Source organism: Chiloscyllium punctatum, chromosome 4, assembly GCF_047496795.1.
Source record: "Chiloscyllium punctatum isolate Juve2018m chromosome 4, sChiPun1.3, whole genome shotgun sequence".
Classification (NCBI taxonomy): Eukaryota; Metazoa; Chordata; class Chondrichthyes; order Orectolobiformes; family Hemiscylliidae; genus Chiloscyllium; species Chiloscyllium punctatum.
The window spans coordinates 30,738,833-30,756,287 of NC_092742.1; the positions used below are offsets into that span (position 1 = coordinate 30,738,833).

The window sequence follows — 17,455 nt, forward strand, 5'->3', positions numbered from 1 at the left end:
AACACAGTCTTCAATATGCAATTAACTATTATAAAAAAGTACCAAGTGTAACTGCATAGTGGCCATCTTATTGAAATGCATCTGATAAAACTTCAGCCATTTAACTGTCACATGAATCCCAAAAGCAAACACATTTGTAAATAACATTTTATACATGGATAGATGGTGTGTGGATTAGGAGAATATTTTAATCCAGATTTGGATCAGTGTTTTGGACAACAGTAATCAGCATGCTGGACTTTTACAGGCTGCGCACCTTTTGCAAATGTGTAAAGAGATCCGGGTTCAAGATTATTACAAGACCCATGACCTTCTGAGATACCCTTCTCTTCCTGGTGTTAAATGAGAGAATTCACATTTTTAAAGTGACTCTGAATTTCAAGTTCTCTCCAGCCAAAACATAATTTCTACATCTACCTGTCAAGACCCTCAGGACCTTGTATGTTTCAACCAAGTCATCTCTCACTCTTCTAAACTCCAGCAGATTATAAACTGAGTCTGTCCAAGCCTTTCTCATAAGGCAACTCTTTGTTTTCATAGTATGCGTCCCTGCAAATGAGTACTGTACATGTTGCTTCTGAAGATTGTAAACAAGGAAAGATACTCATTAACTGGCTATGTTAAACTGATTATTTATGTAACTATCTTTCAGGATTGTTCAGCAAATGCCATGCAATGATAGAATTATATCTATCAAACATTATCAAGCATAGGCTGGTCAGGTATATTTTATACTCTGCTTATTAAGAACAAATGGAAGCACTGGCTATTGATTCAATCAATCATGGTGACACTGAAATTCATACATGACTTTGTTAAATCTTTTCAGTTAAGTTGTAAAAATAATTTCGATTAATTAATCATGTTTGTAATGTAGCTCAGTTACAGTCACAGGTAGGGACCCATTCTCTGCAAACAAAAGGGATATGTTCAAGCCTTATACCTTCTTTGTATTAGCTGGGAGCTTGGGCTGCTTATAGTCCCTTGCTGTTTTCTCACAGCAAAGCCTCAGCCAACCACAGTTGACTTGCTAATCACTGAGCATCCTTTTCTCCTATAGCATAAATGGTGATATTAAGCTGCAGCAACATGTTTCTCTTTTCTGTAATATTTATGTTTTATTCCATCCAAAGTTATAAAATGGGAATACAATTCAAACTGAACTGTACTGGTTTCTAATTTCAATGCAATAAACATCAGGTCATGATGTTTTCTGTGCAATAAACAACCTGTGCAAGAATACATTATTGACCCAAATTGTATCAGATACTAACTACCTTTTTTGATTGTTAAAATGCAAAAAATATTCAGCCACTCCTGCACATCAGAGTATTCATACAAGATGCATGATAGCAGACTATAGAAAATTCTGTTGCATGCATCAGATTTTTGTGCTTACCAGAGAAGCACTAACAAAAATACCTTGTTCGACTTACATATGAGATTCAAATTTTCTGGCAACTTTTCCCAGAATCTTGCAGCTAGCTAAACGTGACTGGACTGTTTGTGATAGTTGAGCCTTTGAAACCAGTGGGGACAAAATCTAAATAAAAGCAAAAAAAGTTACTCTGGAACGCATTAATTCCCAATTAAGTCACTGTAAATCAATTTAATACAGTTTCCATTTCAGTATTTTTACATGACACTACTGAATAGTTAATGCACAGTAATGACTTTTGAAATTTTATGACTATAAAATACTTTATGGAATTACAGGTCCATTGCAGAACTTACATTTTGGCTCACCATATGCCTCGTTGAGAAATAACTGCATTAATTCAAGCTGGAGATGATTCTTACTTAAGCTTTCAGCAAGCATAAAATTGCTCTTTTATAATTATCATATTCCTTAAGACTATTTAAAGATACCAAGGAACATTAACAAAATGTGCTAGTCAGTATAAAAGGGAAAAATAACACAAAAAAGTTCAATTGTTTATCATTACTAACTTCTGTTTATATAGAGTATTTACTGTAATAAAAAAATGTTCAAAAGCTTTTTCACAGAGAAAGCAAAATATACCACGAAGTCTCACAAGGGGATACAAGACATTTTGCTGAAAGCTTGGTCAACAAGGTATATTTTTAAAAAAGATTAGAAAAGATGAAAGGGAAGACATGTTGCTTCTGAAGATTTAAGGGCCCAGGCAGCAAAAGTCATGACTTCCAATGGTGGAGCAATTAAAATCCAGCAGGCCCAACAGACCAGACTTGGGAGTGTGAATATCTTCAAGGTTTGTGGAGTTGGAGGAGGTAACAGATATAGCAAGGCACAAGGACATGGAAGTATTTGAAAACACGGATTAGAATTTTAAGATCAGCACATTGCTCATTGATCTATGCTGACTGTTGATTAAACAAAAGCACAATATTTCTCTAAAAATTAATCTGAAAAAGAAATTACAAAATTGTCACTATTTTTTTGCCTGAGAGATAAGGAATTATAATTCTTATCAGTATTTGTTACTTCATGCAAATGGAATACTAATGAATGATTCCTTATTAACCTTTTGATCGACAGATGCTTCAATAAAAGATTGATTAGCATGCTGGACTAATTAATGTGTTAACCATTTTCCTGATTCCATCAAAATCACCATACATCAGAATCTTTGTCATTTGTGGAACTAAAAATATTCAACATTTTCTTTTTGCTTAAACATTTTATTTACTCATCTGTTGAAACTTTGCATTTTTAAAACTTAATTATTTGTGGTCAGGGAAGAATATTTGCCAGACTGTTATTACATCAGAATTTTTAGTTACCAAAGTTGATTCCAATAAAGTTAATCCCAACAGTCAGCCATTTAATTCTCTGGCTGTTTTAGCACTAATTATAGTGTTCAAATAGATATTTTGCTCTCATTCCCTCAACAGCTAACAATGTTTATTGACTGTATTTCCGTCAGCCATTCTCTTCTGTTTATGAAATCAGAGCAGGTCATCACCTAGTGAACAGTTTAAACAAAAATGAATGAGATCCAGAATTGACAACAAAGGTGGAGCATGCAAACAAATTAAGATTTAAGTTTTGCTTTTTTAAACAAATTAAGACTCCAACTATAGGTATCTATACTTTAAAAAAAGCTCGATTTACTCTATTGAAATAGCTACTAGCAATAAAATCTCCTCCCATTTCTAGGCATTCATAATTGTATAATTTTGTATAATGGAAAAATTCTAAAATATAGACTACTGCATATAATATTAACTGAATACTCATAGCATACAAACATAAATAATAAGAAATGGCCATGGTACCCAGGGTCTGCTCTGGCATTCAATTAGATCACGACTTATATTCTACCTTAGTGACACCTTCTTCCCTCTATTCCCATTTCATTCAATTTCCCTTGTATCCAGATAAGAAGAGGAGTGTCAGATATTCTGACACTCAAAGCTGGCTTTGAAGGAGTTGGACCAGTGTCAAGGACTTTCTACGTGACTTGGTGACAGGATACTGGCCTCTGTGGAGCTATTTCATGGACTAAACCTGTATACAGTACTCAAGTACGCTCTCAATAAAGACATCCTGGCATTTGTCACTGTTTTCCATACTGCAATAATCAGGACAGGAAGGAAGTGGCATAGCTGTGTCAGCTGCATCAGGCTGCCTGCTATGGAGGGGTCAACAGTGACACCCCCCCCACCCCCTATATGTGCACTGAAATAGGCCAAGAGGGAATCTTGAGCACCTTACTCAGCACCTGATACATACACAGCAACCTTCTTGCCATTTTGGATTGTGCCACTCCTGTTATTGTCCTTTCATAAAAACAGTGAACATTGATCGTCTGCACAAAGCTTATTCTCCATCCAAACCAGCTCTATTTAAATTAATTACAATTCAATTTTCAAGGCTTCTGACTTCCTCCTGCAGAGTTATTGGAAGCACAAAGTTGTTGAAAGAAATAATAAAAGTTCTTTAAGTCAAAAGGGAATGATACAAAACTTTTGAATGAATTTATGTCTGAGTACCCTCACTATATTATTTGCTTCCAATCATGGTGGGTTTTTCGTTGCAGTGCTCATTGCATAAGAACAGGAGGAGGTTGTTTGACCCCTCTAACCTGTTCTGTAATTTCAGGAGATCATGGCTGATTCGTGGCCTAACTCCACACACCCAGCTTTGTTCAATATCCTCTAATACTTTTGCAAGGTCTGGTTCTAATTTTTAGACTATAGCCTCTGGATCTGGAAACCGTCATCGGGTGGAATAGTCTCTCTCAAATAATCTCATGTTTCAGTTAATGTGTGAAAACTTCACTTAAATAATGCCTTAACGTTCTAAATTATGTTTCTAACCATCCCCAGTTCTGATACAAGATTATCGACTTGAAACGTTGAGATGTTTTTATGAGCCCCTGCTCGGAATGTTTTCAGTAGAGACATAGAAAAACAGGTTACATGGCTAATCTTCACACCCATCCTGGAGCGGACACCATGATATGCTAATTCAGCAAGGGCCAACATCAGAAGCTGTCTCACATATTTAAATTAATAATGAAAGATCAACAAGGCTTGTTAACAAGTCTATTGATGTGAATAATACACTGCCTATGCCATAACATGGTTGGCATAAGCAGTTAGGTAGGTTTCAGCAGCCTGGTCCAACAACTCCCGTTAACTCAAAAATCTGAAGATAGCACCATCCTCTTCCTGTGTGTCTTCTGTACAAGCCCTACCCCATACTCTCCAGGATGACCAAACACTCCATGCGCAATACACCAAACCTAGCTCACTCTGAGATCCACTGGATCTTCTTCATAGAAATCACTGCAGTTTCAGTGGTGCCCACTACCAAACTCTTAGTATTGCTGGGACTGCTGGAGCTGTCAACCAAAGAGTAGGATTTCCTGGCATTGACGTGCAGAGGTCTTACTCACCACGACAAGGTGTGCTGTGTGCAAGCAGGCTTTTCAGTCTCTCAGTTTCTGGTATTCCAATTGTTTCTTGATTACTTTCTGAATTCCACTCATGATATTTTAATGATGCATCTACAGGGACCCTCAGTCACTTTTGATAATCTCAGTTTCTAGATTACATTACAAAGTATCCTGTGCTATCCTTTTTAGATCCAAAGTGGGTAACATACAATTAACTGATCAATATATCTTTGTGATGTTATACTTCTATCAACTCTACTTACATTGCTGCAAAGATAGGTTACATCAACAAAATTTGGACATATAGATTTCTATCCCATCAGCTCAGTTGCCTGTTAAAATGATGAATACTTGAGGACTAACAAATCATTGCAGGACATCATTCGTGATATCTTGTAACACGAATGTTTTTTCACTATTCTGGACCTCTGCCTCTTGTCACCTAGCCAGGCTTCTAGCCAGGTTTCTAACCAGGTCAATAACTTGCTTTGAATTCACATGCTTCAACTTTAGCTAACAGGTCTTTTGTGAACAACTTCACCAAATACTTTCTGAAAGTCCAATATTTTAGTCACCTCTTCAAAGAATTCAATCTGATTCACTCGGCATGGTCTACGCTTTATAAGTAAGACCATAGGATGCAAAAGCAGAAGTAAGCCATTCAGCCCATTGCATCTGATCTGCCATTCAAAGATTTCAATTTCCTGCTTTTTCCCCCATAACCCCAATACACTTATAATTAAAACTCAGCCTCAGCTTCAAATATACTGAACGACCTAGCCTTGACAGCCCTCTGGGGCAAAGAAGTCGATAGATGCACCTCACACAGAGAAGAAATTCTTCCTCAGTCTTAAGCGAGCAGCCCCTTATTCTGAGATTATGTCCTCTAGCCCAAGACTCTCCACCAGCCTCTCTGCAGCTACCCTGTTAAGAATCCTAAGAATCTTAGACATTTTTGTAAGGTCACCTCTCATTCTTTTATACTCACGGAATCCCTGCGGTGTGGCAAAAGGGCTATTCAGCCGGTCGAATCCACACCAACCCTCCCAAGAGAATCCCACTGAGTTCCAGCCTCCCAACCTGATTCCTGTAATACTGCATTTAGCATGGTTACTCTATTTAGTCTGCACATCCTTGAACACTAGAGGCAATTTACCATGGCCAATCCATCTATTCTACACATGTGTGGACTGTGGAAAGAAACTGGAGCATCAGTAGAAATCCACAAAGTCATGGGGAGAACATCTGTGTAAAGTTTGCACAATCATCCAAGGCTGGAATTGAACCCGGGCCACTGGAGCTGTGAGGCAGCTGTACTAACCACTGAGCCAACATTGAGTATAGGCCCAAACTACTCAAACTCTCTTCATAACAGGATCCCTCCATACTTGAGGTCCACCTGCTGAATTTTCTGTGGATTGCATACAGTATACCTTTCATTAGAAATCAAAACTGTTCACATTATTCCAGGTGTCATCTAGCTAGTGCCTTATATAGCTTTCTCTATTTATGTATTAAAATCCCTTTGAAGTAAAGGCAACCGTCCATTTGCCTTCCCTATTACCACCTGAAAGTGATGTTACCTTTTAATGAATTATGCATGAGGACTCATAAATTTCTCTGTGCTGCAGCTTTCTGCATTTAAATAATATTCAGCTTCTCTATTCACATTTTCCCACATAATAATCTGTCGGCCAAGTTTCTGCCCACTCACTTAACCTATGTCACTCCGCAGACTGTATTATCCTTTTGCTTTCCCACCTATTTTTACATCATCTACAAACTTAGCTATAATACATGCACTTTCATCATCAAATCATTAACATATATTCTAAATAATCCTGGTTCCATAGTGGCACTCCACCAGTTAAGGGTTGCCAGACTGAAAGTCACTCCTTATCCCAATTCTGTTTTCTATTAGCCATCCAATAAGTCATTCATGCTAATTACTACCCTCAACACCTTTGTCTTACTAAGTAGCCTAACATGTGATTCCTTATAAAAGCCTTCTGGAAATCCACAGTGACTCTCCTTGTTAGGTGAAAGCTTGCAAAGAGTGGAATTTCACTGATGGAAGGAGGATTTTTTTTCTCTCTGAGGGTTGAGTTTTTTGAACTCCATGCCTCAAATAGCTATAGGGATAGAGTACTTGTGTATATTTATGGCTGAGATAGATAGATTCTTGATCAGTAGGGGAATCAAGGATTACATGGAAAGTGGACATGAGGAACGTCAGATCAGCTATGATGCTATTGACTGGCAGAGCAGGCACAATAGGCCAAATGACCTACTCCTACTCATAGTTCTTATGATTTGGAGGTGCCAGTGTTGGACTGGGGTGTACAAAGTTACAAATCACACAACACCAGGTTATAGTCCAACAGGTTTAATTGGAAGCACTAGCTTTCGGAGCGCCACTCCTTCACCTGATGAAAGTGCGGCACTCTGAAAGCTAGTGCTTCCAATTAAACCTGTTGGAGTATAACCTGGTGTTGTGTGATTTGTAGCTTCATATTTCTTATGGTCTTGTAGCCTAATCTGATATCCTAGATAGCACAAATTTTTCACATGTAAGTCAGAGCTGGTACCTGGTGGCTGCAGCTTGCTAAATGCTCATCCTGGCCATCATCCACTTTGGCTTCAGTGTAATGGCTCTGCCACCATCCTTCTTGACCTTTGGCCATACAAGTCAGCAGCAGCCAGCCAGCCACCAGCATCACCACAACCAACGCAGACACTTCAGACCTACAACACTTTACTTTGGAGCTCAGGGACTCCAAGAATGTGCACTTGAACCAGGTCATCTTGCATACAGGGACACATACATCATCTCATGCAGCAACACCGGTTCTTAGTTGATTTTCTTAACACTCACTCATTTTGCGCTTACTTAGAGATGAATGAGAAGCAGGCAGCTTTCCACCGTGGCAAGAACTGAACAAGAACAAATTATTCCAGGGGGGTGGAACATGTAACTGCATGGCACTCTGCAACATCAATATCTCACATGCAGCATGAGCAAACAGCTTACACAGTAAATATAATACATGCACTTCAGGAAAATGGCCACGTCTGAAAGATAAAGTTGTAAAGTCTTCAAAGGGGCCAAGGAAGACTACAGTCAAGTCAAGGGATACAACCATGATCAGTCAAGACACTTTCCTGATTTCAGTCCAGGATGTTAGGTACAGTAGAGAGACCAAACAGCTGTCTAAGACCCCAGGGATCTGTGTTGTTTCAGACAGACAGGGGATTGAGACACAGTCACTCCTGAGTACAAGGCATTGGTTAGGCGACTATTGGAATACTGCACGCAATTCTGGTTCAAGGATTCAGAAAAGATTTACGAGGATGTTGCCAGGGTTGGAGAGTTTGAGCTACAGGGAGAGGCTGAATAGGCTGGGGCTATTTTCCCTGGAGGACAGAGGCTGAGGGATGACCTTATAGAAGTTTATAAAATCATGAGGGTCAGGGATTGGGTAAATAGACAAGGTATTTTCCCAGGATTGGGCGAGTCCAAAACTAGAGGGCACAGGTCTAAGGTGAGAAGGGAAAGATTTGAAAGGAATGTAGGGGGCACCGTTTTCACACAAAGGATGGTGCATGTATGGAATGAGCTGCCAGAGGAAGTGGTGGAGGTTGATACAATTACAACATTTAAAAAGCACCTGGATGGGTATATGAATAGGAAGGGTTTCGAGGTATATGGGCCAAATGCTGGCAAATGGGATTGGGTCAGACTGGAATGTCCGGTTGGCGTGGACAAGTCGGACTAAAGGGTCTGTTTCTGTGCTGTAGGGTCTAACTCTATAACTTGCAATGCAGTGTCCATTCGATAGCCTGTTCACCAAAGTATTATTCAAAGTCGTCAAAATTATCAAGGTTCTGACTCACATGGAAGATTTACCAGTCATTACCCTCCCCTATTATCAATGTAGTGTACAGAAATAAGAATACTTTGATCCCAGAAGGAACAAAATCTACCCTTCAGATCTGAACGGTGAAAAAAAGACAATGGTAATCTGACATCTTGAGTAGCTGTCCCATAGCCATTGGCCAAAAGCAGTTAGACAAATGATTGACATAGTAATGGCCATCCCTCAAAATAAGAAATATAACAAGGATGAGGGGAGGGAGGGACAAGATGATCCAGGGAGATAAGCTACACCATTCCTCTTATCCATCTTAACAGAATGGTTTTTGTATCAGTAAAGCATTCTCAATTGTCATAGATTGTATACTTCCTTTCTTTGGCTAATTAATTTATGTACAACATCTACTGCTTCTCAATAAACTATCAGAAAATTGCACTGAAAAATCAACTGCCTTTATTGGGTAACTGTGATCATGAACCCCTCAGAATTAATCTTCCTGCATTTTTGGGTGTGTGTTTTATCCTGGTACTAACTGAGCCATGCTGACTGTGTCTGGTAGCATAGCCTTCTGCTACGCACAGCACAATAAAGGATTGCCCTCTTCTCCACGAACCTGCCTGCCTCTCAGTCCTTGTTCACAAAGCAGGTGCAAGTTTTCTTTTCTGGGCCATATCCTCATTAGTGTGAAGTTCTGGTTTGCAGTGGTATGTTGCTGGGCTTTAAATATGAGCAGAGAGGCCTGAATGTCACATGGTCCAGTCGTGAGGAGTACTTATGTTTCTTCTTCTGCATGGTTCCATTCGAATGGTGCTGAAGAGACCAGATATATAAGTACTGGGAAGAGTGGAAGATTGCGTGAGATAGGTGCAAGCCACAGTAGAATTGGCACTCACTCACTTGACAAAATACAAACTAAAACTAGGAAAATTCCACCCATGGTGTTCAATTATCCTGTCATTCAAAATAGACTGGAGTAGGCTTCTGACAACAGATGTCTTTTTAACACTTCTATAATTTCTTGGCTTTTCTTGCTCACCCTTCCTCAGTGGAGTTACATGCACAACTTCGCAAACTAAACAGACAGTTCCTGAATTAAACACTTGAAGATTGCAGTTCTGGTATCTCCAACGTTTTTGCCTGCTTTCTTTAATACTGTGATATTGAATGCATCTGCACTTAGGGATTTGTCACTCTTTAGCACCATTATTTTGCTTATATTATTTTTGATAAGTCTCTCAAAATTACTTTGATTGCAGCATCTGGCATGGTAATCCCTTCTTTATTGTAAATATCCAGGGAAAGTAATTATTTGGTCCGTCAATTCCTTTTTTCAAAAGAAAATCAATATAATATCCACATACTTTTCTAATATAATTGTGGATATTTTTATCCTGATTGTGATGTCCTTTGCATGTTTATTTTCATAACTCTGTTGTTACCCTTTGCTATCCTATGCGTCTCTCCCATTGCCAGCACCTACACTATATATGTGCTTTTGCCAGTCTTTTGTCATTTATTTTGTTATTGCTTCTTACAACACTTGAAATACGTAGGGAGGCAGGTAAATTCAGCCCCAAAAGCTCCAAATTGCCAGGGCAAAATGAATTATAGAGGCAATCAGAAAGAATAAAAGCTGTTCTTGCAGGTGGGACTGCAAAATGTTTGAAAGAAGATGCACCTTCAATCACAGACTTGTATCTGACATATGCTGCTGATCAACTCTTTTGTGATCCTATAAACAGCAAACGTGGAAGTGAATCAGCTTGCAACTGGAGAAGCAATGAGAAGGCAAGTACTGGAAGTGATAAGTAAGTTGGCGATCCTAGAGAGAGGTGAAGGGGGAGTAGACAGTCTGCTGGACATGGTTGGTGTTGGTAGACTGGATGTGTGAGGTGGACTATGGAAACAAGCAACTGATCAATGCATTAAGATTTGAGTGGCTAAGAGCAGAGTTGGAAAAGGAAGGATAAGGAGGTGAGCTACAAAGTTGAAAGGAATAACAGAAATGAGCAGCTCTAGAGGAGGATGATAAGGGAGGCTGCCAAACAGAGCAAATAGCTTTAAACCTGTCAACAAAACAATGCCCAGTGAACTAAGAACCATGGAAACTTCATTGTAAATTAATGTGCTTGTTATGAAAGATCCAGTTATTTTATTAAAAATGTTAACTTATACCTGTTGTCCAATGCCACTTCAAATATTAGATTCAGATCAATTAATGTTTGTGTGAACAGCCACTGACTGCTTTTCACTTACTGCCTTACAAATTGACAAATTTATCTTGGTCAGTCTGCACCTCATCCTAATGAAGTGAGCCTCTTCTAAGTCTGGAGTCTTAGCTACTGTTTCATACTTCATCCTTTCAAACCACGCAATATCACAGTGCAATGCACTAGAGGCAGTAGAGAAGCCAAATTGTTCTTGCCTTTGAGAAGTGGCAAGAGAAGCAGCATTAGCAGGAAGTTGTACCTGAGTCTTCAAATTGAACCTAGCCCCTGAGCGCATTGGTCAGGTGCTGTGCATTTCAAGGTTGCACTTCACAAAAGAAGTGGTTAGAGAACTGTCCCATGTTCTATTGCCTCACAGCAGAGTATGGATGGCATTGTCTGTGACAGTTTCTATGCCAGCATACCTTTCCAGGCTGGAGTAGGCAATATCAGCAAAACAGTTAAATCTTTGTCAGTTTGCCATCCATCGCTACAGGTGATTGTTGGGAGTTGAGTCAGAAATGGAGGGAGAGGACAGATAAAAGAGGGGTGACAGCAGGAGAGTGGAACTTAGCATGTAATTGTTCTCCAAAAGAGTTGTCTATGAGCCTTTGTTTGGGCTTCAGCTTCCCCAAAGAAATCTTCATACCTCTGTTATTTCAGCACATCCCCACCTTACTACTCCTCTGTACAGGATAATCACAGCACCTTCCTGACCTCAACCCTGAATTTAAAAACACTGTCAAAACTATTCCAGACCAAGTTCATCCAAAGCTTGCAATATTTGCCCAAAACAATTATTCACCCTTCTGCATTCTGTTAGATCTGTTGCTTGGTTGCCTTTGTGCTCCTTTGCAGTGTTATCACTATAGCTGCAGGACAGTTGGTGGAAGACTGCTAACTTTCAATTGTGGGGGAGTTGCAGATGCCCTTATAGTATAGAACTCTTTTGCAAAGCACCTGGCTTCAGATTGTACTGCCTCAGCAAGGACGGCACAAGTCCAGGCTCATTCACTGGCCACCAAAACAGTGAGACTTGTGGACTGGTCGTGATAGAAACAAAAATGCTCTGATCCAGAGGGTGGACAGCAAATTTGTGCTGCAAGAAGTAACTGTGACTCCGCTGGGGCAGTACTTCAGTGGTACAAATAATTTGCTGAGGCACAGATTGCTGACTGCTCTAAGACCCTGCGAGCTCCTTTGAACAATGGGTCCATACATGATTAGATTAGATTACTTACAGTGTGGAAACAGGCCCTTCGGCCCAACAAGTCCACACCGCCCTGCCGAAGCGCAACCCAACACACCCATACCCCTACATCTACCCCTTACCTAACACTACGGGCAATTTAGCATGGCCAATTCACCTGACCTGCACATCTTTGGACTGTGGGAGAAAACCGGAGCACCCGGAGGAAACCCACGCAGACATGGGGAGAATGTGCAAACTCCACACAGTCAGTCGCCTGAGGCGGGAATTGAACCCAGGTCTCTGGCGCTGTGAGGCAGCAGTGCTAACCGCTGTGCCACCATGCCGCCCATTTCTTTTATTTCTTTTAAAAAAGGTCCCTTACATTTGTTGTCCCATTTATAATTTTCTGGCCCTTCCTATTTACACTCTTTTACCTCGACCATAAAAGCTTTTGCAGTACAACACAGTACAGGCGATGTTGTGCCAGCCTTTTATCCTACTCTAAGGTCAAACTAACCTACATACTCGTCATTTTACTATCATCCATGTGCCTATCCAAGAGTCACTTAAATGCCCCTAATGTATCTGACTCCACTACCACTGCTGGCAGTGCATTCCACGCACCCACCACTCTCTGTGTAAAGAACCCACCTCTGACACTCCCCTAAACCTTCCTCCAATCAGCTTAAAATTATGTCCCCTTATGGTAGCCCTGCTCTGGGAAAAAGTCTCTGACTATTCACTCTATCTATTCTTCTCATTATCTTGTACACCCCTACCAAGTCACCTCTCATCATTCTTCAGCCTTAACTCCCTCAACCTTTCTTCATAAGACCTGCCTGCCAGTCCAGGCAGCAGCCTGATAAATCTCCTCTGCACCCTCTCTAAAGCTTCCACCTCCTTCCTATAGGTGAGGTAACCAGAACTGAACACAATATTCTAAGTGTGTTGTTAACAGGGCTCAATAAAGATACAGCACAACCTCACGGCTCTTAAAGTCAATTTCCCTGTTAATGAAAGCCAACACATCATATGCGTCCTTAACAATCCTATCAACTTGGATGGCAACTTTGAGGGACCTTTGAACATGGACCCCAAGATTCTCTGTTCCTCCACACTGCCAAGAATCCTGCCTTTAACCCTGTGTTCTGTATTCAAATTTGACCTTCCAAAGTGAGTCACTTCACAATTTTCCAAGTTGAACTCCATCTGCCATTTATCAGTCCACTTCTGCATCTTGTCAATGTCCTGCTCAACCTACAACAGCCCTCCACATATGTTGACATCTCTGACTAGTTTACTCTTTTTTTCCAGCTTACAAGAAGACCACAACAACATTCAGATTGGCCTGATAAGGTGGAAAGTGACATAGGTACCAATGGTACCAATGATCATCTGCAACAAGAGAACATTTATTTCTCTTCTTTGATACTCAATGGCTTTATTATTACTGATTCCCTCATTAACCTGCAGATTATTATTGACCAGAAGCTTTACCGGACTAATGACATAAGTACAAGAGCAGGTCAGAGGCTGGGTATTGTGTATTTAGTATACTATTAAATATTATAATTTAGTAATTTTCTGAATCCCCAAAGCACATCCTCCATTTACATGGTACAATTTCAGGATAATGATAGAATACTTCCTGATTACATGAATATGGCTCTAATAACACTCCAGAATTGACACCATTTAGGACAAGGCAGCTCTCTTGATTTGTAGCTCAACCATTACTTTTAAATTTCATTCACCACTCTACCAATGTACTGTGTCTATCAAGTTGTACCACTTGTAGATGCGCTATTGTATCTCTTCAAGGTTCTTTTGACAACACTTCGAAACCTGTCATTTCTGCCTGAGAAGGAAAAGGGCAGTAGGTGCAGGGGAATACGATCACCTGCAAACTTACCTCCAAATGACACACGAACCTAACTTGGAAACAGTTAGCTTTCTTCACCAGTACTGGGTTAAAAACCTGGACCTCTCTCCCCAACAGCATTTTGGGTGTACCTACATTGTCGGGGTCAGTTAGCTCAACTGGCTGGGTGGCTTGAAATGCAGGATAATGCCAACAGCTTGGATTCAATTCCCACACTGATTAACCAAGGAAGGACCCTCCTTCTCAAACTCTTCTCTCACCCGAGGCTTGGTGACCCTGAGGGTAAAGAACCACCAGTCATCTCTCTCTAATGACAGAAGAAGCTCTGTGGTCCTCTGGGACTGTGGCAACTTTACTTTACCTACATTATATGGACTGTAGTGACTCAAGGAAGAAGCACAAAGTTCCAATAAAGATTGGCTATGAATGCTGGTCTTGCCAATGATACCCATGTGCACAATCAGCTGTATGACCCCCTCCTTACGTGCTGCATCTTAATTATTTGAGATAAGTTTGTTTTACTTTTTATAGGCAAAACAGCCATGATTTATTCTAAGATTGATCAATGATACACTTCAACATCATTTAAAAACAGAAAAAAGAACTATCCAATCATCTATAGAGAGAAAGGAAACATTTGGATAAAATGATTGAGGGGCCTTTAAAGGCAGAATATGGAAAATGTATAGAAGGGAACAAAGAAGTGGCAGAAAAGCTCAACCATTACTTTGTGTCTGCTTTCATTGAGGAAGGTACAACAAAGAGACACCTGGAATGAGAAGTTGAAGGAAATTTCTGTTTGTAACAAGATTATATTTGAGAAATTAATGGGTCTGAAAGTTGAAGAATCCCAAAGTTGAAGACAGAATGCAATGAAGGTTCACCAGACTTGATCCCAAGATTGCGGGACTGACCTAGGAAAAGAGATAACGTAAACCAGGCCTGTATTGTTTAGAGTTTTGAAGAATGAGAGGTGATCTCATTGAAATCTACAAAATCTACAAAAATAGGACAGATGCAGAAAATATGTTTCCCCTGGTTCAGAAGTCTTAAATTAGGAGATACAATTGAAAAACAAGGTGGATGTCACCTCTAGTTTGAGGAGGCGAAATTATTTTACTCAGAGATTGTGAATCTTTGGAATTCTCTATCACAGAGGACTGTGAAAGCTCAGCATGAGTAAGTTTAAAATAGAGATTGATACATTTCTGATTACCAGTGATGCACAGAGTTACAGGGTGTGGCAAATACAAGACATTAAGAAAGGAAGATGCAATCGCAAAGATTAGATTGTAAATATTTCCCAATAACCAGCCGGAGATAGAGGAACATGGAAAAGTGTAAATACAGTAGGATTGTATTAGGAGTGATCTTAACTTCCACATCATTGATGGGTACTCCCTTAGTGCCAAGGGCTTAGATGGGACAGAATTTGTTAGGTGCATCCAGGAGGGCTTTTTGAAACAATATGTAGATAGTCCAACTGGAGAAGGGCCCACATTTGGGAACGAGCCTGGCCAGGTGATTGATGTTTCAGTGGAGGAGCGTTTAGAGAATTGTAGTCATAATTCCGTAAGTTTTAAGATAGATATGGATAAGATTGGTCCTCGGGTGGAAGTGCTAAACCGGGGGAAACCTAATTACAACATTATTAAACAGGAACTGGAGAAATTAGGTTGGGGTGGCTTTTAAGGGTAAATTCACATCTGACCTGAGGGAGTCTTTTAAAGTCCAGTTCATTAGAGTTTAGGACCAGTGTGTTCCTGTGAGGATGAAAGATAGGATCATAAGATTCAGGAATGCTAGATGACAAGAGATAAGAAGATTTAGTCAAAAAGGAAAAGGAAGCATATGTAAAGTTTAGGAAACTGCAATCAGACAAGGCCTTTGAGGAAAATAAAGGAAGCAGGATAGAATATAATCAAGGAATTAGGAGAGGTAAAAACTGCTATAAAATGTCCTTAACACGTAGGATTAAGGAGAATTCCAAACATTTTGTGTGTATTAGGAACATGAGGGTAGCTAGGGAAGGAGTAGGTCCACTCAAGGACAAATGAGGGAATTTATGGAAGGAGAGAGAGAAAGTGGTTTAAGTCCTTAATGAGGACTTTGCATTAATATTCACCAAGGAAGACATGGATAATGGTAAGAATAGGGATAGATATGTTGACATTAAGGAGGTGGTGGTGTTGGGCATCTTGAAAAACATTAAGGTAGATACGTCTCTAAGGTCTGATGGGATCTATCCCTGTATACTGAGGGAGATAAGGGATTGTTGGGCCTTTGACGGAAATTGTTGCATCCTCTTTAGCCATAGATGAGATCTCAAAAGACTGGAGAATAGCCAATGTTATTCCTTCATTTAAGAAGGGAAACAGGGATAATCCAGAAAATTATATGCCAGCAAGTCTTACTTACATCAGTGGTAGCGAAATTACTGATGAAGACTCTTAGGTTCAGGATTTACTCACATTTGGAAAAGAATGAGGGCATCTTTTTCACATAAAGGGCAGTTTGTAAATGGAATGAACTGCCAGAAGAAGTGGCAGGTGCAGGTATAGTTACAATATTTAAAAGAAATGTGGATAGGTACATGTATGGGAAAAGTTTAGAGGAATATGGGCCAAATGCAGGCAAGTGGAACTAGTTTAGTTTGGGAAACTTGGTCAACATGGACATGTTGGACTGAAAGGTCTGTTTCCATGCTGTATGATTCTCTGACTTTATAATAGATTTAGTTGGGATAGATGGATTTGTATTTTTTTGGGGGAGTGGGGTGGGGGGAATTAGTGGTCTTTCTCTTAAATTTCATGAGTTTTTTGAGGAAGTGACAAAGATGATTGATGAGAATCGGCCAGCGGAAGTTCTTTACATAGACTTTACTAAAGCATTGGACAAGGCATCTCATGGTAGACTGGTCCAGAAGATTAAGTCACATGGGATCCACGGTGAGTTGGTAAATTGGATACAACATTGGTTTGATTATAGAAGACAGAGGGTAGTTGTGGAACAGTTATTTTCTGATTGGAAGTCTGTGATCAGTGGCGTTCCACAAGAATCAGTGCTTGGATCTCTGTTGTTTGTAATATATAAATAAATGAATTGGAAGAAAATGAAGGTAGTCCGATTAGTAAATTTGCAGATGAAATGAACATTGATGGAAATGAACATTGATAGTGAAAAAGGTTGTCAATGCGTACAGTAGAAAATAGATCAGTTGGAAAGTTAGGTGGAGAAATGGTACATGGAGTTTAATTTGGATAACTGTCAGAGATTATTTGAGAGATCAAGTGTAAGAAGAAAGTACATAGTCAATGGCAGAACCCTTCGGAGCACTGGTATACGGAGGAATCTTGGGGTGCAAGTCCATAGCTCCCTGACAGTGGCAAAATGGGGGAAGGTGATGGCCTAGT

General features: G+C 39.9%; 1 protein-coding gene across 6 annotated transcripts in view; it reads right to left on the reverse strand.

Annotated features, from left to right (window-relative positions):
- Positions 1-17,455, reverse strand: part of ppp4r4 (protein phosphatase 4, regulatory subunit 4) — a 185,097-nt gene that overhangs the window by 90,662 nt on the left and 76,980 nt on the right. For all 6 annotated transcript variants that reach the window (XM_072568280.1, XM_072568279.1, XM_072568278.1 and 3 more), the window contains one exon: positions 1,437-1,543. In XM_072568280.1, the coding sequence (XP_072424381.1) occupies positions 1,437-1,543 (107 nt within the window). The remainder of the gene's footprint in view (positions 1-1,436; positions 1,544-17,455) is intronic.